Genomic DNA, 22,733 nt, shown 5'->3' with positions numbered 1-22,733 from the left:
AATGTGTGTGTGGAAACTGATACAGTAGCTGCCTGAGGCTTATCCCCAAGGGAAGCTGGGGGAAATGGGATGAAACACACACCCCAGAATGAGCTCACCCCAAAAGCACGGGAGTTGGAGCATTTAAAGACGAACTCCCAAGGGTTGTTGGTTGAGGACTACTCCCTAGCACTTTGGGCATGCACTGGTGTTCCCGCAGAGTGGCTTTCCAAGGTTCTGGAAAAGGGCCTCAGGCACAGAGATGCAGGTAAGACACTCAGAAATCCACCAGAGCACCCTGAATTGGTTAAGGCCCAAGGAATATGGGAGGAATATGGGAGAGGTACTGACGTCCCCTGCTTTAGTACTTTGTCAGATCTCAAACAAATGCCAACTGAGGACAGGGAAGCAGTGCCTAGCACATAATAGATGCCCAGTAGATATGTGTGAGATAAATGAGTAAACGGATGAATAAATGAATGACAGAAAGTTCTATGTAAATGAATCTAATTATTATTATTATTGGGGTAATGTCATGGATCTTTCATATCTGCTTTTCTCTTTATGCCAGTGAGGTGGTAATATGATGGAAAAGGACAAGGGGGAGCAGTTACTGGGACAAAGGACCACCACCTTGCACCAACTCTTTTCGCTCCACTGCTATGACTTGGGCAAAGCAGAAGAAGCATCTTTCTCCTACATACTCCTCAATTGTACTTTAATGACTTCTATTATTTGTCCTTATACTCATGTTAGTTTTCAGCTGTATAAAATGATGATGAATGGAAGAGGGCTATATTTGTCTTCTTTCCCTAGTCCTATTTCCTCAAGGACAACCCTGAATCCTACTCTTGCTTAAACCCCACAATACCCATGTCACCAACAAGACAACAGTAATACGTGTTGTGAGGACATAGTACGAATCTGCCTCCATTGATAGGATTTGAGACAAGCTTCTGCTCAATTCCACTCCTCTCAACCAACTGAGAGATACTCTCAGAAGTGGCAAATGAACCAAAATACTGGTTTTCCTACTGATAGTATGAAATCAGAGAATACAATTCAGATACAAGGCTGAAACAAACTTTCTAACGGTTGTCTCTGGGTCTAGACCTCGGGGACTATTTGTCCTGCAGATCAGAAACTTTTCCATTCAGCCTCAGCAAGGACCAAAGTCTGCCTCATCTCAAGTCAAGTTCGTAGAACCGCAGATAGGCCACACATGCAAGTGGCTTTTTGCACACAGCCTAATACCAGAAGTGATGCAAACCCCAGTGGATTCTAGACTCTTGCCATCTCCAGTCAGAGAAACGACCCCTCCTCCCTCCCTCCATGGGAAGGAGTCATTGAAAGATACAGATAAGTCATTGGCAATTTCAAGCCAATGAGTGAGTAGAAGTTCCTATTTTTCAGGGTGGCAGAAACTCTGGGGGAGGAAAACTATGATGCCTTCCCATCCCACATCTAAGAGAAGAGCTGATCTGAAAATCTATTTCCCTTTGGACATTGGACAAGCTGAGAGGCCTGCTCTACAGAAGAATCATTTCCAATTACTCTTTCATCCTAGCATACAGATATCAATGCATCTAGGTCTGTACAGAAACCTTAAATGCTTCAATAACTAGGGCTTTATCTTCTGTTCGTCCCATCTCTCACACTGAGATTGCTAGTAAACTCTGCAGTGAGAATTTAGCAAAAGGAGTTTAGGGATGTCAATCACTACTGAGGCTCAGATATGTCAAAAGGAAAACTGTTTCTTTGGGAATATTTCTTCCTTCCCAAAACAAGGTAAGAAAATAATAATATTGCTTCTACTTCAAGGTTTACTTTGATGACAAAATGGAATGTGGCCAGTTTGCTTTTTAAGGTACTGACCTCTAGTGGCCAGCAATGATAACTGCTCTGCTAGAGAAAAAATGTTCTAAAATTTTAAAAACCCAGGTGTGAGTGTGGAGGGGCTTTGAAGATCATCTTTCTCTGCCCACCTCATGTTATAGAAGAGGAATTAGAGATCCATAAAAGTTGAGGAACGTGTCAGCGGTCACCAAGACGGGACTGGAGCCAAGGTCTGTCTTTCATTGTGTTTCGTCTCATCCCACTGCCTGGCACACCTTTCAAAGCTACTCTCCCACAGGTGCTGCCCTTGACAAATAGAGTGACAGTGACAACACTTCAGTTCCAGAGAACCCCTTCTATGAGATGGCAAACAGCGAGAAGGTAAGGACTTTTTCCTAATCGTCTTTGAATACCTAGTCTTTTCCCCAGGCCTGCCACACGGCAAGTAGGTAATGAATGTCAGATGGATGGATGGACAGATGGACAGACACATTTTAACTTGAAATTGGAAATCAACTAAAACCAGAAGCTACTTGCCTTTTATCCTATTGGCAAATGGCAGATCCAAAATTTGAGGCAAGCAGTGCAGTCTTACCTGAAAAGCTACCATCCCAACCACTTACCCCAAGGACCCCTACTACTAATGATGGTCTTCCCGAATTTCACAGAAGCAGACTTACTGGCTCTTGAGTCCATATGGACTCACTTTCAAGAGAAGATTGTGTTTTTCAGACCCTCAGTCATACTGAGGTGTTGTCCTCCGATAATAACCCAATGAAAACTTTCCTTCATGTGTTGGCTTGTTCCTTAATCATTCAACATATATTTATTGAGTGTCTACCATGTTCCAGGAATTGCCCTGAGTAATGAGAACCCAGTGGGAAAGACAAAACAATGTATTAACCACTATGCTAGCGGTAAGCTCTGGGAAGATAAAGAAAGATGGAAGATTGTTAGTGATGGTAAATCCTTCTCCACTGTTAATGGAGATTTGAGTTAGGAAACAGTCCTGAAGGATTTTAGCATATAATGGTACCTCAAAGAACATGTGAGTAAACCTCGGAATCCTATGGTAAAATAACCCAGTAGGTAGAGAAGGGGCAGAATCTCCATATAGTAAGTGACAAAATTCATGTCTCCCTCTCCAAATTATTGTTCCTAAAATTTACTTACCTTTTGAGGATTTTAGCAACCTCTGCTGATACCAACATTCTGACTCCTAAAATTCTTCTCCCTACCCTTCGGTTCTAAGCATGGATATAAAACCTTTCTATAATCCCTCACAGCACTACAAGACTATGTTGGAACAAGTGAAAGATTTTAATAGTCTCCCCCCAAAGAGAGAGGAATTATAGCAGAGTTGCTAAAAGCTTGCAACCAGATATGATGGTCCTCATGAGGTTGGCCAGGCTCCTGCTGGATTGCTTCCCTGTCTTGCCCTGTTAGGCATCATATGGCAGTGTCCATCTCTCGCTACTGCCCTGGGAAATTCCTCAAGTACATCAAAGCACCTCAGAGTCCAAGCCCAAGAGAGCAGAAGGATGCTTAGTGACAAATGTTTCTTTGCCTTGTGCTCCGAATTCCATCTCTCAAATAGTGAGAACACAGGCAGCTACCAATTTACAGATGGCTCTTACTCCAGAAATCTATTTGCTAGACAGTTATTTGGAACCTGCCATGCATTTCCCAAGGCATCAACAGTGATTGAAATCAGAGGCAAGTCCAAGAAAATTCTATTTATACTCTGGTCCATTTGAGAATGTTAGAAACATAGCTTCCCAATTTGACAGAAATGAGGGAGTGAGTGTAGATGTTCCTGGGTACTCGTTATATCAATGCATCATCCGTACCAATATAAGAACCCAAATCCTCCCCCCACCAGGTCCTCAAGAATTCTGCATCAAGGAACAAAGCACAGTTGTCTGTATAGGGAGCTATGGCTACAGACAGCAAAAAAATGAAAACTCTTGACCTAGAGTCAGTAGAAAGGTTATTCCTGAATTGGGTCTAGCAAACAGTCTATGTTTCCCAAGTATAATTAGCATTTGGTGCATTTGAAGGAAATACGTTACAATTTGTGGCATCACAGGACATGAGAAAAATAGATGGACTGGTGCCCAGTGAAGTAGAGCATATTTTTTATAGAGACATTGTCAGCAGCTCCTGTCTAGTGAGCCCAGAAGGTCTCCTTGGATAAGATCTTGTTTCAATGAAGGGTCATCTGAGCAACTATTCTTGATTACACAAATGTAACACAAAGGACACCTACTGCCTTGGGAAATGGGGATACAACAGGATTTTCTATGACATGATGGATGCTGTCCTTTCTAAATGCCCCTCATGTCCTTGACATCACTGAACAAATTTACAAAATGGCCAAGGAACTTCCTGGGGACAAGAGGGATTTAGGCACTGGACTCTTTCCTGCTGAATTTCAACAGCATTAAAACCTCTCTGATAAACTTGGATGGTCCTAATTGAGTTAATCAGTCAGAAGGGATATTTGGCACCCTGGAGGGCAATTCAACATGAAGAAAAGGGGTTCGAGGACTGTGGACTGGAGACCATGGTTCAAATCAGAACTCAGGTGACTGGGGGGAGGGGAGGAAGAAATATAGTTGTTGCTTTAGGCATAGCTTGTGACTGAAGTCTTAAACCTCTCCAGATGCGGGGAACAGTGGCAGATTACATAAACCATATTGGAGAAATCAGGGTTTCTCAATCTGGGTGCTATTGACATTTGGGGCCAGTTTTTTTGTGGTGGGGGGTAGAGGGCCGTCCTGTGCGTTGAAAGATGTTTAGCAGCATCCCTGGCCTCTACCCACTAGATGCCTCTATGAGGTTCCCTAAGTTGTGACAACTAAAAATGTCCTCAAATTTTGGACAAATTTGGTTGGTTGAAAAGCAGTGGTATAAACTAAAAAGTACAACCATGAAATCTTAAATGTGAGGAATCTGATATGAATATTTGGATTATCAGACACATCAGGGCATCCGAAAGCAAAAATGTTCCGCCTTCTTGGGGCCATTTACTGCAGTAATGAACCAGACTCCTCTGTTCTCTCTCTATTGGCATTTGGATGCAGGACTGCCCCTTGAATGGAGTAAGCTCCTTAAGATTTATGAACAATACTAAGTGAAATTGAGATTTCAAGGGGGAGACGCTGGATGTCCTGCTAATATAGGCAAGCACATTTTTGATCAACTAATTAGAAAATGAAAGCATTGTTATGATATTTATACCCTAGGTTGGTGAAGCAGGTCATAGCAGAGAGATACTTTCAAGGGAAGTAGCTGGAGAGAGAGAGAGAGAATATAAAAATTAGAGGAAAATAACCTTTTTGACAAGAAAAATAAAAAAATTCACAATTCATACTAAGAGCAGCAGTTTTCTCTGATATGTAAGAGTGTATTCAATTATTTCAAGTTATGACATGAAACTCTAAATAAAATGAGTCTTGCAAAAAAAAATGAATCTTATAGCATTTTATTCTCAATAGCTCAAAGAGCTCTCTTAGGAAGGGAGAATGTTTTGAAAAGAAGCAAATGAGAAGAAAGTCATTGCAATTCAAAACAAGTTGAAAATCATAGCCCTGGAGGAAGAAAATAAAATGCTTTAATATCTATAAAATAAAAATAGGCTACACAACCAATATATCTGAATCAATAAGTGTTTCTCTCCACTAACTATAGAAACAAGAGGTTCAAATTTGCTGGAGTTCAAGTTATATTTCAGGGGAGATGTAAATAATTTAGTAAATTGGAAAATATGAATCAAATGTTGAAGAGCATGGTTTTATATCATTTATGATTCAAAGGTGATTCTTTAGCTTCCAAGTTGAGCTTTATTTTAGTGATGTGTTGTCCCTTGTGACATATTTTTCTTTCATGGAGAAAGTACCAGCTACCATCAAAAATATTATAAAATTCCATGTAGGGATCCAAAGGGGTACGTGCACCCCAAAGTTTATGGCAGCAATGTCCACAATAGCCAAACTGTGGAAAGAGCCAAGATGTCCATCGACAGATGAATGGATAAAGAAGATGTGGTATATATATACAATGGAATATTATGCAGCCATCAAAAGGAATGAGATCTTGCCATTTGTAATGACGTGGATGGAACTGGAGAGTGTTAGGCTGAGCGAAATAAGTCAACCAGAGAAAGACATGTATCATATGACCTCACTGTTATGAGGAATTCTTAATCTCAGGAAACAAACTGAGGGTTGCTGGAGTGGTGGGGAGTGGGAGGGATGGGGTGGCTGGGTGATAGACATTGGGGAGGGTATGTGCTATGGTGAGCGCTGTGAATTGTGCAAGACTGTTGATCACAGATTTGTACCTCTGAAACAAATAATGCAATATATGTTAAGGAAAAAAAAGAAGAAGAAGACAAAGAAGATAGCAGGAGGGGAAGAATGAAGAGAGGAAATCGGAGGGAGAGATGAACCATGAGAGACGATGGACTCTGAAAAACAAACTGAGGGTTCTAGAGGGGAGGGTGGTGGGAGGATTGGTTAGCCTGGTGATGGGTATTAAGGAGGGCGTGTACTGAATGGAGAGCTGGGTGTTATGCACAAACAATGAATCATGGAACACTACATCAAAAACTAATGATGTAATGTATGGTGATTAACATAACAATAAAATTTTTTTAAAAATTATAAAATTCCAAGAACTGAGTGCTAATGGCACATTCGTCTAAAGCCAAACTTGTGTTCCACCTGTTCAGGTTTGAAAAGCATATTTTAACTATTTATTGACCTAAGTAATGGGCCATGGCAGTTTCCTCCAAAGAGAATATAGCATGATAGTCTCATCTCAGGTTCTATGATTTTTCCATGTTTATTTCAATGTCCAAATCTCCCAAAGAGGGTTCCAGTCACCAGGCTTTAGTGGCATACCCTTTAAGGTATTAAATACAGTTGCCTATTTTTTCTTAGGTATACAGGTAAAAATTGTATGCTTCAGAGTTCTATGTACCAAAATAATGATATTTCATTTGTTCATTCATTCATTTCTTCATCCATTTAAAGATGTGACTGCTACCATTACTACTGCTGCATAACAAATGACCCCAAATGCAGTGGCTTAAAACAATCATTTTATTATGCACATGGATTCTGAAAGCCAGCAATTTGAACAGAGCACAGCTGATTCACTAATCTCTACCCCACAATATCTGATCCCTCAGTTGAGAAGAGTCAAACCCTAAAGGTGACTCAACGTCTAGGGGCTGGAAACATCTAAAGGCTTCTAACACACATGTCTGGGGCCTTGGCCAGGATGACTCAATGACCCCAGAGTGTGTGCCCCTGGCCTTTCCATGTTGCCTGGCTCCTTCACAGTGTGGTGGCCTCAGAGTAGTCAGACTTATATGGCAGCTCAAGATGCTAAGCATAAAAGTTCTAGCAAACAACATAGAAACCACATCGTCTTTTGTGACTCAGCCTCAGAAATCAGCCAGCAAGTCAGTGTCACTTGCACAAGACCTGATTGTCAATGACATGATAAGTCCACTGAGATACAAGGAGAAGGAAAATAAACTCCAATTCTCAATGGGAGGAATGTCAAAGAACTTGGAGGCTTTGTTTTAAAACAACCACAAAGGCATACCAACATAGAGCACAGGATGTTTATTATTTGAAATAATAAGAAAAGATATAACTACATGTATGGCAGAGCTTAAAAATAATAAGGAATATTTTGAAAATCCTTATGCTAATTAATTTTAAAACAAAGAAAAGAAAAATTTCCTAAAAATATACAATACTAAAACTGAAAGAAGAAATTTAAAACTTGAATGGGCTTATAAGCATCAAAGAAATAGAATCATGAGTCACAAATTGAGCTACAACCACCCCCCTACCCTCCACAAATACATTATTCTCCAAAGAAGATATACAGTTAGCCAATAAACTCAATGAATTACAGAGCTCAACATCACTACTCATAAGGAAATGTGAATTAAAACCACAGTATGACACCACGTCACACCTACTGAAATGACTATCATCAAAAAAGTGGAAAATAACAAGTGTTGGCAAAGATGCGCAAAAATTGTGCATGACCAATGGACCATAAAATGACTCAGCCACTGTGGAAAACAGTGGCAGTTCCTTAAAAAGATAAAGAATTACCACATGACCCAACAATTCCACTCTTTGGTATCTACCTAAATGAATTGAAAATGGACTCAGACACTTGTATGTGACTGTTCATTGCAACATTATGCACACTAACTGGATGGTGGAAACAACCCAAGTGCTCATCAGCAGATAAATGCGTAAGTTAAATGTGGTGTATCTATACAATGGATTATTATTCAGCTTTAAAAAGATGTGATGTCCTGACATCTGCTACAACATAGATAAACCTTGAAAACATTATGCTAAGTGAATTAAGCCAAACACAAAAGGACAGTTGTTGTATGATTCCTTTTATATGAAATAACTAGAATAGGCAAATTTATAAACACAGAGAGGGGGGATTAGAGGTTGCCAGGGGCTGGATTAGGTTACCAGAGGGAGAAATATAGAGTTAATGGGTACAGAGTTTCTATTTTGGGGTGATGAAAAAGTTTTGGAAAGAGATAGGAGTGATGGTTGCACAATGCTGTGAATATAACTAATGCCTCTGAATTGCACACTTAAAATGGCTAAAATATATATTTGAAAACTGCTAAGAGAGCAGATCTTAAAAATTCTCATTGCAAGAAAAAAATGGTAACTGTGTGAGGTGGTGGATGTTAACTGGACTTATTGTGGCAATCATTTTGCAATATATACAAATATCAAATCACTATGTTGCACGCCTAAAACTAATGCAATTTTATATGTTAAGTATATCTGAATATAACTGGGCAAAATGACTAAAACAACAAATTTTATGTTATATGTATTTTAATACAATAATCTCTCCAGATCCAAACTGTTCTATAGACAAGTTTACAGAACAGATCATGTGTGCGTGCGTTGTGTGTGTGTGTGTGTGTGTGTATGTATGAGACAGAGAGAAACAGATACAAAGACAAAGACAGAGAGGCAGAGGGAGAGAAAGAAAGAGGGACACAGAGAGAGATGAATCTGCTTTGCTTGAGATTCAAATATCCTTTATACTAAAATAAAACAAGAACAATACAAGAAAGGAAAAACAATTTTACAATTTCACTAACGAACACGAAGGCAAAAAAAAAAAAAAAAAATCCAAATAGGGGTACCTGGGTGGCTCAGTTGGTTGAGCGTCTGCCTTCGGCTCAGGTCATGATCCCAGGGTCCTGGGATTGAGCCCCACATCGGGCTCCCTGCTCCACGGGAGGCCTGCTTCTCCTTCTCCCTCTCCCCCTGCTTGTGTTCCTGCTCTCGCTGTGTCTCTCTCTGTCAAATAAATAAATAAAATATTTTTAAAAATCCAAATATTGGTAACTAAATCCAAGAATTATTTTTTTAATTATCTTGACCAAGTTTAGTATATCCCAGAAATGCAAGAAAAGTTTGGCATTAAAAAGCCTGTTAATGTAATTCACCACATTAAAAGATGAAAGAAGAAAAATCATATTTGATTATCTCAAAAGATGCAGCAATAAAAGCTTATGATGTGATTCAACACTTGTTCTTGACTAAAAACTCTAGCCAGCTCGGAACACTTAACCCAAAAGAATAAGATTTTTGCATTTTGATTTAAAACAAATCTGCTAGATTCATTTATTTTGCTTGCATAAGAAATTTTGTAAAAAAAAATGTTTTTGAATTATGCTTTTTAATAATTTCAGAACATTCTGATATATATAATTCTTAGGAACTGGTTTTGTTTAGCTAAATATTAAAATATCAGAGAAGTCATAATCAGAAGGTTAATTAGCACAAGGGTGGTGAACAGATCCTATCTCTTGTACAGTTGATCACTTCAAATAGATGATCTTGTACAACAAGCATCTGTTATAGATTAAACTGTGTCCCCCCCACCAACAAAACTCATATGTAGATGCCCTAACCCTCAGTGTGACTATTTGGAGATAGGGATTTGAGGAGGTCATTAAGGTTAAAAGGGTTCAGATGAGTGAAGTCCTAATCCAATAGGATCAGTGGCCTTATAAGAAGAAGGAAAAGAGTTCTCTCTCTCCATCTGAATCCACCAAGGACAGGCTGTGTGAAGACACAGCAAGAAGGTGCCCATCTACAAGCCAGGAAGAGAGCTCTCAACAGAAATTAATGCACTGGCACCTTGATCTTGGACTTCCCAGCCTACGGATTGTGAGAAAATAAATCTCTATTGTTTCAGCCACCCAGCCTACAGTATTATGTTAAAGCACAGAGCTAACTAAGACAACGTCCACATTTCTTTTTTTTTTTTTTTTTTGCATTTAATAAGACCTACAGCATTTACTGTACACCAGGACTTGGCAATTATTAACTTAGTAATTCTCATAACAACCCACTGGAACAGTTACTACTATTAACTTCATTTTACAGATGAGGAAACTGATACCTGGAAAAGTTAAGGAAGTTGACCAAGATCCCTCACTTCGGATCTGGCACTCACCTCCACCCTCCGTGCTCTCCTCCTGGGGCTCACCTCCTCAGTGCTCCTCCTTGTCCCCCATCCACTCTATTTTCCCTCTCTCACACCACACTTTAACTTTCTAAATCTCTCTTTTACATCATTAATTCTCTTTCCAGCTCTGTCACAGGGAGTTTGACCCATTCTTCACTTTAAAAAAAAAAAAAATCATGACGGGTGACTGGGTGGCTCAGTCAGTTAAGCATCCGACTCTTAGTTTTGGCTCAGGTCATGATCTCAGGGTTGTGAGATCGAACCCCAAGTTGGGCTCCACATTCAGTGCAGAATCTGCTTGAGATTATTTCCCCTCCCTCCCCCTCTGCTCCTCCTCCTGCTCTCTCTCTCTCTCTCACTCACTCAAATAAATAAAATCTTTTTTAAAAATCATGACTTTATTAATCACTTTTAAAAGCTCTAGCTGATTCCTTTTCACATTTGCCTCATCTGCTTGATAGTATCTCACTCTTCTTTCATGTTTTCAAAGCCTTCAAGTTCTTTTATGATCATTGTTTTTTAATATTCTCCATCTAATTATTGTATTATCAGAAGTTCTTGCATATCTAATTGTGTCCTCTGGTTGTCTTTGGACTCTTGAATATTTCCTGCTGTGTTGGCTAATTTTGGATTGTGAGCTCATCTTCAGCAAGGTTTATCCACAGCTGTCCTGAACTAACTACTTGAAGGTGTAATCCTCCAGAAAAGTTTTGTATGCGCTCTTGCCTGCACCCCGGGTGTAGGAGCCTGAGGGCACCTTTTAAAATTTGTCACTTAGGGGATCCTAAACAGTATAAGAAATATAAATAAGGCAAACAGCATAGTGTAAGCCAATGGTTATGAATTCTCTGGAGAATATTTTTCCCACCACAAGCAAAGCACAAACTGAGACTTATTTTGGTATTGTCTCCTTGTACCAGACTATTAATAGACAGGGTTTTTTTTTATTATTTCGTTCAAGTAGGCTCCATGCCCAATGCAGGGCTTGAACTCATGATCCTGAGATCAAGAGTTGAATACTCGACCAACTGAACCACCCAGGAGCCCTAATAGTCTATTTTAATTTAAAGATGTATTCTTTCACCTCTGAAAGTTTTTATTATATTATTTCTTTGATAAACTCTACCTTTTCATTTTCTTGGTTCTCTCTTTCTATAACTACAAATGTGGAATTTCTTGGGGCACCTAGGTGGCTCAGTTGGTTGGGCGTCCAACTCTTGGTTTCAGTTCAGGTTGTGATCTCAGGGTCATGAGACAGAGCCCCACATCATGCTTGGGCTCCTTGCTCAACAGGGAATATACTTCCCCTCTCCCTCTCCCTCTGCCTCTCCTCCAGCCCCTCCACACACTCTTTCTCTCTCTAAAATAAATAAATCTTGGGCACCTGGGTGGCTCAGTCAGTTAAGCATCTGCCTTCAGCTCAGGTCATGATCCCAGGGTCCTGGAATCAAGTCCCACATCTGGTTCCCTGCTCATCGGGGAGCCTGCTTCTCTCTCTCCCTCTGCTACTCCCCCATACTCGTTCTCTCTCACTCTCTTTCGCAAAAATAAATAAAAATACTTTAAATAAATAAATCTTTTTTTTAAAATGTGGAATTTCTTAACCTGAGATCCCTTCATTTTCTCTGTAATGCTTTTTTGTAAGGGCAATATGCTAGTTTTTCACTGGAAGATCCAAAAATGTCAACATCTGGATTCTGTTCTTTGTGACCATTCTGTTTCTCCAGAAAATAATTTTCCATGTTTTCCAATTTGGTGCTGGTGTAGGCAGGACAGGGAGAGGCAAAGGTATATGTCTGGTTCCTTCAGTTCTGTGAGAAGGAAAGAGCCCTGCGCTCCTCTCCATTTCCTACCCACTTTTCAGCCCTGAGGCACACCCACCCTCTGCTGTACCTGGGAACTTGAGAGCAGAGTGTCTCTGGCTCAGCTTCCCTAGAGAAGTAGTCTCCAAGCCTCCAATCTCCTCTGGGGTGGGGGAGGGGAGGAGTACAAAAAAGGGGAGTAAGGAAGATGGTCATATTTCTCAGGCTGCCAGGGGTAAGGGAGGGTCCTGAGGATCTAGCCCCTCTATATAGAGCCTTTCACATCTTCTTGCATTTTCAGCCCCCACTTGCCTTGATATCTGACTATATTCGTTTCCTGGGGAGGCCATAACAAAGTACCACATACATGGTGAGAAATGTATTGTCTCACAATTGTGAAGACAAGAGGTAAGAAATCTGATGTTAAGAAATAAAGTAATATAATATAATATAATATAATATAATATAATATAATATAATATAATATAATATAATATTAGAAAGGAAATCCAGTTTTGGCAGGATTTGTTTCCTCTGAGGGCTGTGAGGGAGAATCTGTTCCAGGCCTCTCTCCCAGCTTCTGGTAGCTTCAGGCCTTCCTTGGCTTGTAAATGCTGTTCTCCCTGGATCTTCACATCATCTTCCCCGTGTGCGTGTCTTTCTCTGTCCCCAAATTTTCCCTTTTTATAAGGACACAGTCAGATTGGATTAGGGTCCACCCTACTGACCTCTTCTTAAGTTGATTGCCTCTATCTAGATCCTCTCTCCAAATAAGGTCACATCCTGAGGTCCTGCAGGTTAGGACTCCAACATACCTTTTTTTGGAGGGACACAATTCAACCCATCACAGTACTGAGCCAAATCCTCTCCAGAATCCTGCAGAATGGATGGGCTCGTTTCCACGTTCTTATGCCTTCCTGCCTCCTCCCACCCACACACACATACACAGGCAAGGACACGCGTGGATACACTTACGCACACACACACACACACACACACACCAGAGAGCTTGGAGTGTGGGTTTCCTTGGTCTCTTCATTCCATTACTCTTCCATCTGCTTTGCCTCTTCTCCCATTACCTTTGCTTTTTTTTGAGCCATACCATTTATACTCTCTTTCAGCGATTCCAGCAGGATTCAGAGAATAAGCAAAGATTAACCCTTTACATTCAGCTCCACATTTAACCGGAAAACACTCGGGTGCCACACTCACTGATGCCTGTTAGCATCGCCACAGAATCTTTCTGCAGATAAGCCAGACACCCGGCCCTGTAATGGTGACCTTGCATGATTCTAAACCGCACGCCTCTGAACATCGCCTTCTTTTACCAGAAATGCCCAGCGACCCTGATGACAGGAGGGAGGGCATGGCTCCTAAAGCTTCACCTAATTTCTGATCAGCTGCCCCAGGCTGATTCCTCTTTGTCCTTCTCCAGCCGGCTGTGCTCCTCTACTCACCCAGGACGTTTATACTCCACTACTGGAAGTAACCTGTCACTTTAAAAGAAAAAAAAAAAAAATGAAGCCACCGAGTGACCTCCCTTAGGAACGCGTTGCTAAGCGGGTGTTTTGCTCCCAGATGGCTACAGCCTCCCGGGGAGCAGCCCAGCGCCGCCCCAACGTTCAGCCTTTCCCTTTGGATTCTTTTAGAAGATTCAACAGTAGGACTCGTCTCTCTCCACTTTTACTTTCATGCCAGAAAGCGGAATCTGCAAAGTGCTTTGTAAAGTTCCGTAAGGTAATCCGTTCTTACCGGGAAAGGGCTGCAGTAAAGGGTATCCTGCCTCCAGTGACCCGCGCTTGGGGTTCAGCCTCTCCCCTCCGTCACCCTGAGGGGATTGAATGAATTGTAAGTGTAGGGGTTCTCATCACTGTGATTTTCGTTTTACTTTCTGGAATTGAATCATAGAGCATTACTGGGGCTGCTTTGATTTGAGCGGCCGTCTGGTGTCTGGTTTGCAGGAAATGGAAGTCTGGCTCATCACTGCCCCTGGGTGGAATTCCTCCCAGATGGTCGCTCTGCTTCCTTTCTGGGATTTTCGTGCCGTCCTGTTGCATTCCGGTGTCCCAGAAACATTTGCTGCATGTTGCATTTCTGAGCCTTTCAGTTCGAATTGGTTCAAGGGGTGAAGTGCTAGTTATTGCAAACTTCATTCTGTTTGGCAATAGTCAGAGAGCCATTACAGACAAAGGGAAGAGGATCACCACTTCAAAAAATCACAAGAAAATCTTCTGGCAGTTATTTATACTGCTAGTTTGCCTTTGCTGAAGAGAGGTGCTATGGAAAGCTAATAAAGTCTCACGGGAAAGACATGTCTGTTATTGGATTTTCATATAACCTCTTCTGCAAACAAATTCAGCTCCAGAATGAAATATCTCTCTATGTCTATCTCCTAGAGCACATTTAAAGAGCTGTTCACTCCAACATTTATCGAGCATGAACAATGCACTGAAGTGCTAAAGTTCAGAGTGTACAGAAATGCATTAGACCGGTCAGAAGCTCTGAGTTTACTTGGAAGACAGACCTATAAACAGATGCTAACAGTACAAGGAGCTAAGCACCATCAGATATTTATAAAAGAGTCGAACATGCTCGAAGCACGGTGAACTACTCCTGGGGAGGGCCTGAGAGCCCTTAGTTCATCATGTAAATGCAGGGGCATAGACCACAGAGCACAGCTCAAGTATGGCTTTTATACGTACTCTTCCAGGGCAATGTGCGTTATGTCTGACTAAAGGATTCTATAAAGCTCTATGTCACTAACCTCATACAAAGGGAAGCTGCGGCTGGACTACCTTGTAGAATTAGATAATGAACTTAGAAGGGGTCTGTGTGGCACCTACCAGGGTTCCGGGCTCCAACCCTAACAGGCTAGGACAGAACACGCTAAGCACAGTACACAGAGAGGAAATGCCCATGGGCATGTGGGGCTGGGGTGGGGGGTGTTTCAGAAGCAGCAGAGAGCTTGTTTGGAGGTTCTAGTCGGGGAGCGCAGCTACTCGTATACCCTTGACCAAAGAACGATCCTCCCCTATCGGGGAAGGTCGTCCTCTTCGACCGAGCGCACAGCTTCTGGAGGGACGCACATGGAGCGGTGAGGGAGGAAGGGGACACCCGCCTAGCCAGCCAGATCAGCCGAATCAACCCTGGCGATCAATGGGGTGACAGATGTCACAGCCAGAAACACCAGAGAGAAGGGAAACTGCTCTGGGCCCAGCTGGGGGAAGGGAAAGTGAAGACCTCATGTTTTAGAGCCAGGAGGTTGTAAATGGGAACCAAAGATGGTAATGGGGGGCTTGAATGTCGCCTCTGATCTTTCTTATGATTCCCCTTCTGTCCTCTAAGCTCTTTTTCCAACCCCACTCCTTTCTTCTACTTTCCCTCTATAACATCACCTTTTCTTAATGATAACACTTACCCATCCCGAGAGCCTGGTCCATGCTAGGCGTTTTACCCACCCACTCTATCATCTAGCCCTTCTAGAATCATCACTCTTGGAGGTAAGAATTATCATCACAAGTGTACAGGCGAAGAAATGTATCTCAGAGACGTGAACATATTGCCCCGAGATCACACAGCTGATAAATAGAGCTGGAATGGGAACCCAGGTTTAGATAATGTTTTACAAAGGTCTCAGTATTTCTATACACCCATGTTCGCACTGTTTTGGAATAGGACGCTCATACTGTGTTAGTCTTTAAGCAGCCCGAGGTGAGATACAGTGCATCCCATGTCATATACCTTCATTCTTTTCCCTACATCCTGTAGAATTTGTCACAGGGTCCTCCAGTTATGACTCTGATCCACTCGTGACCCTCAGAGACAGTCCATTTGTTTGGATGAAAGTATCAGTACTTCCCTAGAAAAATGTCTTTGGGTTTCTGCACTAAGTTAAATAAATCATTGACCTAAAGTAGCCAAAGCCCTTCCTCACTGGGGCAATACTCTGCAATTTTCAATCGTACATATTTCCAGGATAGTGGACTAGCATAGACTAGTCACTAACATCATTACAAAAGCAGGAATAAACAGTGGGACAGAGAGGTAGAGTGGCATGGGGAGGCCTGTGGGATCAGCAAGTCTTGGGGTCGCATTCCAAATGTGACATTTAATCACTATAACCTTGGACAAATCGTGTAACCTGCCAGAGGCTAACCTCAGAGGAAGCCTTGGTCCCTCCCATGGGAACTGAGGCATGTACAACAGAGCTGTGGTAAGGTCTGGGGCTATAATACATCTAGAGATAGCACAAAGTGAGTCTGCAGTAAATCATGGCTCTTATTTTGATGATTCCAATAGGAATGCATTAACAAGTGCTCAATGCATTTGGTGATGACAAGCTGCATCTTAAAGTCGGGCAGTATTGATTTATCTTTTCTTAGGAACCACGCTCACGAAAAAATAAAATTTGATGTCATTTGATTTCCTGAGAAACTCATTCAAAGGTAATGATCAGGAAAGGATGAGGAGAAAAAAATCAACTCCGTTACATTTTTCATTTTTACATCTGTTTCTTTCATATCTAACTTTTTTTTTTAATTTATTGAGAAAGAATCTTTCTTTCCTAAAATACGTCACAGTTCTTTTTTTTTCCAGCTCATAATTGCCGGAGTTGCTCACTAGAGAGCTTTCACGTCCGTTGGCATTTTGTTCTTATTCTCTGCCCTTCGTTCTGTCTGGATCACCTCCTCTGTCCTTTTATTTTCTGAGCTGCTGTGATCAGTTTCCTTCCGCCGTTTCTGGGAGGCTGTAAGGAGGTCTGGAGGGGAAACCACAGATTTTCAGATGCTTTGTGTCCCTGGAATATGCTAATTCCCCTTTAGGGTCAGGGCAACCTTGAACACCTCAGATGAGCTGCTTAAATGACAGGGTCCAGCTGAGATTCAGATCCCAGGATATTAGGAAGGGCTTATGATTCATCAGCCACAGCTGTTCTCCCCGTGTCCTCCCATTTGATCTTCACGGCAGCCCCGAGAGGAGAATGAAGATTTAAAGGGGCTTCAGAAGGTGCCCACAGGAGACAGTCAATAAATAGTGATGCAGTCATTCGTTTGAAACTCATTTATTGAATGTCTGCTGTGTGCCATACTCTTAGACTCTGGGGGTAAACAATAAACAAATGTCCCTGCCCTCTTGTAGCTTATATTCTAATGGGAACGGGCAAACAATAACAAATAAATATGTAGAGAGGTGATAAATACTATGGAGAAAGAAATCCTTATAAGGCAGTCAGGGAGTTCCAGGAGGGTGAAGGAAGCAGGTTATCATTGTATTATGAGTGTTCTAGGAAGACTTCTCTGAAGGGTCTCTGTAGGGTCCTGAAGGAATTAAAAGAGACAGAGAGCTGTGCAGTTATCTTGGGCAAGAGAGTTCTAGACAGAGGGAACAGCAAATGCAAAGGCCCTGAGGCCAGAGGATTCGAGTGCAGATCATGTAGAGCCATGTAGGCAATTGAAAGGGTTTGGGATTTTACTCTGTTGAAAAAAAGGAAGTCGTTGGATTTTGAGTGGAGGAGGGACATGACTGCACTGGAATTTTAAACAATTCACACTCTTCAAAGAACAAACTGTAGGTGAGCCAAGTGGGAAACAGAGAAGTTAGGAGGGTCTTACAAGAGTTCATGTGGGAGACAAGGGTGCCTGACCAGGCTGATGACAGTGGAGGGCTTGGAGGTGGATTGAGGTGCTTAGAGGAGGTTGGATTCTCAATATAATTTGAAAGCATAGCTGACAAGATTTCTGTGGATTGCATGTAGTGTGTCATATGAGAGTCACAGAGGAGTCAAGGACTCCTTGTTTCTGGCCTAAGACAAATGAGTTCTGTCTATGGCAACAAGGAAGGTTGCAGCACAAGCAGATTCGGGGGTGATGACATGGAGCTTCATCTGGGGCATGTTAGGCCAAGTGAGGGTATCCATCAGGCATCCAGATATTTGAGTCTGGAGCTCTAGGGAGGTGTGTGGGCCCAGGGTGTAAGTGTGGGGAGCAGCAGTGGACAGGCGGCTCTGAAAGCCAAAGGCAGGGTAAGACCACCATGAGATGAGTATGGGCAAAGCGGGAGCCCCCATGTGGTAATCGGGGAGGTGCAGGCAGAGCAGAGCAGCCCCGGAGCCTGAGACGGGGGAGGAGGAATGCCAAGAAAGAACACCTCCCAGAGCCAAGTGAAGAAGCTCTTTCAAGAAAAAAGCAGATGATGGGTCACTTTCGTTACTAAATGCTTCTGAGGGTCAAATAAGATGAGCGCTGAGGATCTATCATTAGATGTGATGAAGCAGGGTCACTGGAGACCCCGACAAGAGCAGTTTGACGGAGTGCTCAGCCCAGCAAACCGATTCAGAAAGAGGGTTTGAGAAGCTTTCCTGTAGAAGGTTGAAAAATTGAGCACTAGCTAGAAGAGAAGTGAAGTCCAGAGAAAGCCCTATAAAGAAGGGGCCAGGGGCGCCTGGGTAGCTCAGTTGGTTAAGTGTCTGCCTTCAGCTCAGGTCATGATCTCAGGGTCCTGGGATCAGGCCCCGCATTGGGCTCCCTGCTCAGTGGGGAGTCTGCTTCTCCCTCTCCCTCTGCCCCTCCCGCAACCCGTGCTCACGCACTCTCTCTCTCTCTCTCAAATAAATAAATAAAATCTTTTAAAAAATAAATAAAAAAGAGGGGGCCAACTGAAGTACTTTGTTCAGAGAGGGAAATGAACCAATACAGCAGGAAGAAGTGATTATCCAGAGGAAAGGGGGAAATTGTCAGCTCAAGGTCCCAGAGGAGGGTATGTGATGGGGCCCGGTACACAGGCTGAGGTCCCAGCCTAGATGGGAGCAGGGATGGGCACAGTAGTGAGTGGAAGCAAAGTAGAGTGGGAAAGGGGCAGGGGGTGGGGGGAGCCCCCTCTGGTGTCGTCTCTCTGTTCAGTGAAATGAGAACCAAGGCCAAGGGGAGAGAGTGAGGAAGGGGTGGGAAGGTGGAGGTTTGAAGGGAGAGGAGAAGCTATGAATTGGTTGCCCACCAGGGTCCTCTGACTTCAAGGGCAGAACTCTTTCTCACTCCCACCTGCTGCACAGTGGCACCAGGTTCAAGGCTGGGCTCATTGCTGGGCTCATGGGGTCAGAAGGGTCTGGCATCCTTCCTTTTCCTCTGGGACTCATTTCCACTAATCTAGGCCTGCAAGCACATATTCCTTAGGAAGGAAACATCTACTCAGCTCCCACACTTCACTAACCATCGAGGTCAGCTTCATATTCATGGATAGTAAGAAAGATGTTTCACTGATTTTCAAAGGTCTGACTTCTTGGTTTTTTGTGTTTTTCCCCCTGTCCAGGAGCAGCCATCGCAGCTAAAATGAATCCCAAGGAAGAAAAAGTAAAAATAATTACAGAGGTAAGAGGCTGCTTAGATGTTCCCCTAAAGGTGTGTTTGTATGTGCAAAGATGCATGTCACACGTGTTTCTGAGTGAGGACGTTAGGTCAGCAACAAGCATTTTTGCACACCTGGTGCACCCAGAGGGTGCTGTCAGGCACGCGGTGGGGACGGGGGCTGATGTGTAGGAAATGCATCCTTGCAGGCTCTCCAGGGGCGCACCTCTCTGTGAATGCTCTGAAGCTGCTTGGTCACCATTTCATGAATTCCAACACACAGCGGTCTTGAGTTACCACCTGCTGCTGAGTTAGCTCTGCGGAAGCACATTGATTAGTAGAGAAAGTCAGAGTGAAGGTAATAATCATAGATTATAACCACTAATAAAATCCTCTGTCTCAAGGAGTCCTGCAATTTCCAACCCATCGTGTACAAAACATCATTAAACACGATCTAGAACAGAGAAGGAAGACCATCTCCTGTTGGGAGACCGTAGACCTCTGAACAGAGGAGAAGCTACTGCTCAAGCCTAGCTTCTCTCCTGGCTCCAGGGCCCACTGACTTGAGACCACAGAAGCAGAAATGGAGAAGACAGGCTGTTTTCTATTGAGGACTTCTGAAGCCAGAAGGAACACATTACGCAGCTAACCCACAAGATACCCAATACTGACAAACCACATAAATCTACATCTGCTTATGCATTTATGCAACAAACATTTATTGTGCCTCTGGTCCTTGGGGATACAGCAGCAAACAAAACCCTGTGCCTTCGTGGAGTTTACATCCTACCTAATTTGTGGTCTACTACTAGACAGTTTTCCACTGGTAGAGAATCAAAATATTATTGGAAAGCAAAAACAAAAAAAACCCCAGATTTCTCACAAGTCTATTCTAAGCCAGTGAGAACTTAAACATGGATTAAGGGCCATATTTGCACACCTCAGTCTTATCAACATCCTATAATCTAAGTTGGCCAGCTCCTAAGATAAGAACACCCCCTACCTGGTGGCCCTGAACCATGAGGCCCCGGTAAGAATGGGGCTCGCACCCAGAGGGTGAGTCGGGGAGATCAGGTCCCTTGGACAAAAGACAAGCCCAAGCTCTGCACATTCCCTGGTTGGGACCAGTTCCCTCTGCTAACCAAAGTTCTTGCCATCTCTAAGCTGTACAACCAAGGGCAGGGATGGGCAGTTGGAGGCTGGCTCAGCAACGTGCATGACGTTTCTTTGAAATCTTAAATCATAGCATTAAAATCCATTCTTTGTGTTCCAAGTTTACTTCAGTATCAAAATAAAAAGGGGCGCCTGGGTGGCTCAGCTGGTTAAGCGTCTGCCTCGGGTCATGATCCCAGGGTCCTGGGATTGAGCCCCGCATCGGGCTCCCTGCTCAGCGGGGAACCTGCTTCTCCCTCTTCCTCTACTGCTCCCCCTGCTTGTGCTCTCTCCTTCTCTCTATCAAATAAATAAATAAAATCTTTGCTTAAAAAATCCCAGTTTCATTTTGAACACCTTTCTAATGAATTCAGTGTAACAGGGACAGGGTCCGGGTTTACCTTGCAACCTCATTTACACCCAGAGGTGCCTCTGCCCCCGTTTATAAAATTCTAGAATTGGAGAAGTTAAAACTTGAACACTCCAGAGCATTCAGCTCTAACATTTTATGACTAAAACTTTAGAAAGTGTAATACAGAAAAAGAAAACAAAGTTTGCCCTGTGAAAGAATTTCTGTGTTTTCAAAAAGACCCGCAAACATTTTCTTTAAATTGAAACCTCATGGCGATTGAACACGTATCTTCATTATTCTGGACTTCAGACTGAAGCTGGAGGTGCAGAGGACCGGCTGTCCTGGCAGATTCACTTGTCCTTGACCGTCATTAGATCATGCGTTTTGAGGCCAGGGAGTCTCCCCGGAAGCACAGTGGATGTTTTATGCACAAACAAGGATCTGGGCCAACGTCACCTCATTTACGACGTTTCCATTTGGATAGAAATTTTCGAGACCATGCTTATTCTGAGAAGAGTAGGAAGATGCTGGTGGCTGCTCAGACCGGGGCTACTATCCCTTCTCTCACACTCAACTTTCAGGGAGGGGGCAAGATGGCCATTTTAATGTTAATACCTAAAGTGCACCCTTCTTCCTCTCTTACTGGGCTTTGTTTCCCAACTGACACACAGACCGAGTGATGACTCATCCCTTTGCATTTTTTCAAAGGAGTTCATTGAAAATGATGAGGACGCAGGTGTGGGAAGACAGAAGAAGACCCCAAAGGTTGCAAGACAAAAAAGGAAGAAACGGGTAGGTGGGGCTAGGGACCACGTGTCTGTGCATCCAGCCCGATCCAAGGTGCTCCCACCTGCCAGGGACCACACCTCCTCCTGGGGGTGCCCCCTGGAAAAGGCAGGGATGCGGCTGGAAGGTGCGGGGTGTAGGACCTGTGTGGGGCCTCACAGGTGACCCCCACGGGGAGGTCCTGGTCAATACCCTGGGCGTTTTCCTTCTGAGGTTCCTCCCATCTCCTGAGAGAAGTCCAGACAAGAGGGAAGGCGGAGTCTCTTGACTGTTGTCCTCAAAGGCCATGAACTGAGGCTGGCGATAGATGGCAGTGCAGGACTACTAATCATGGGGAACTCCCCCTTTCTCCAATTTCAAAACCCAAATTCAGCTTCGGTCTAAATCAGAGGCCCACCCCCCCCACCCCCCAGCTTTCCTCCACTGGAGTGACCCTCCTTGGCTGGGAGCATCCATCCCCCTTGCAAGACCAGCCTTCTCAAGGTAAATAAATTCCCATTTCAGGAGCCCCTGTTGTGGGAGAAGGGGAGGCAGGGAAGATCTTGCCGAGAGGCAATTTGCTTGGAATAATGGAGATGCCAGCAAGGCAGGGAAGGGAGACAGCGCCATTTTGAGCCAGGGCCACGTGATAGGGATGCCTGGAGAGGGTGGCCGGGAGGTGGGGAGGTGGGGAAGGCACCGGGGGAGCTGAAGTCAGGGAGAAGACCCCTCTCTCCACCCCCACCCTCCACCCCTCCCCAGCACACTCCGGCTGGGACAAGCTGGCCGAGGGGAGGCCTCTGCGTCTCCTGCAGCTGGTACGGAGCAACCCAGGGGAGGGCCAGGGCGTGGGAGGCGCTGCTGGCCACGTGGCCACGCAGGGAGCTTTAACCCCTTCCTAGAGGACCCCCCCCCGCCCCCCGCCAGGCTCTGCAGCCAGGGCAGGGGACC

The 22,733-nt window shown here is 43.6% G+C and overlaps 1 protein-coding gene across 8 annotated transcripts in view; it reads left to right on the top strand.

The window, feature by feature from the left end:
• Nucleotides 1–13,761: 13,761 nt before the first annotated feature.
• The window catches only part of CC2D2A (coiled-coil and C2 domain containing 2A), a 134,489-nt gene continuing 125,517 nt past the window's right edge, over nucleotides 13,762–22,733 (top strand). For 4 of the 8 annotated variants that reach the window (XR_004679296.1, XM_035005275.1, XM_035005273.1 and 1 more), the window contains exons 1-3: nucleotides 13,762–14,021; nucleotides 19,479–19,537; nucleotides 21,726–21,809. Coding sequence is in view for 6 of the 8 variants with exons in the window: in XM_035005275.1 (XP_034861166.1) it covers nucleotides 19,499–19,537; nucleotides 21,726–21,809 (123 nt within the window). In the remaining 2 variants the exon portion in view is untranslated. Of the gene's footprint in view, nucleotides 14,022–19,478; nucleotides 19,538–21,725; nucleotides 21,810–22,184; nucleotides 22,287–22,733 lie in introns of those variants that run through there. The other 4 variants (XM_035005270.1, XM_035005272.1, XM_035005271.1 and 1 more) reach the window with 3 other exon arrangements.

The sequence above is a fragment of the Mirounga leonina genome, unplaced genomic scaffold (genome assembly GCF_011800145.1).
Source record: "Mirounga leonina isolate KUSES-001 unplaced genomic scaffold, KU_Mleo_1.0 Mir_129, whole genome shotgun sequence".
Lineage (NCBI taxonomy): Eukaryota > Metazoa > Chordata > Mammalia > Carnivora > Phocidae > Mirounga > Mirounga leonina.
This window is presented reverse-complemented; position numbering and strand designations above follow the sequence as displayed.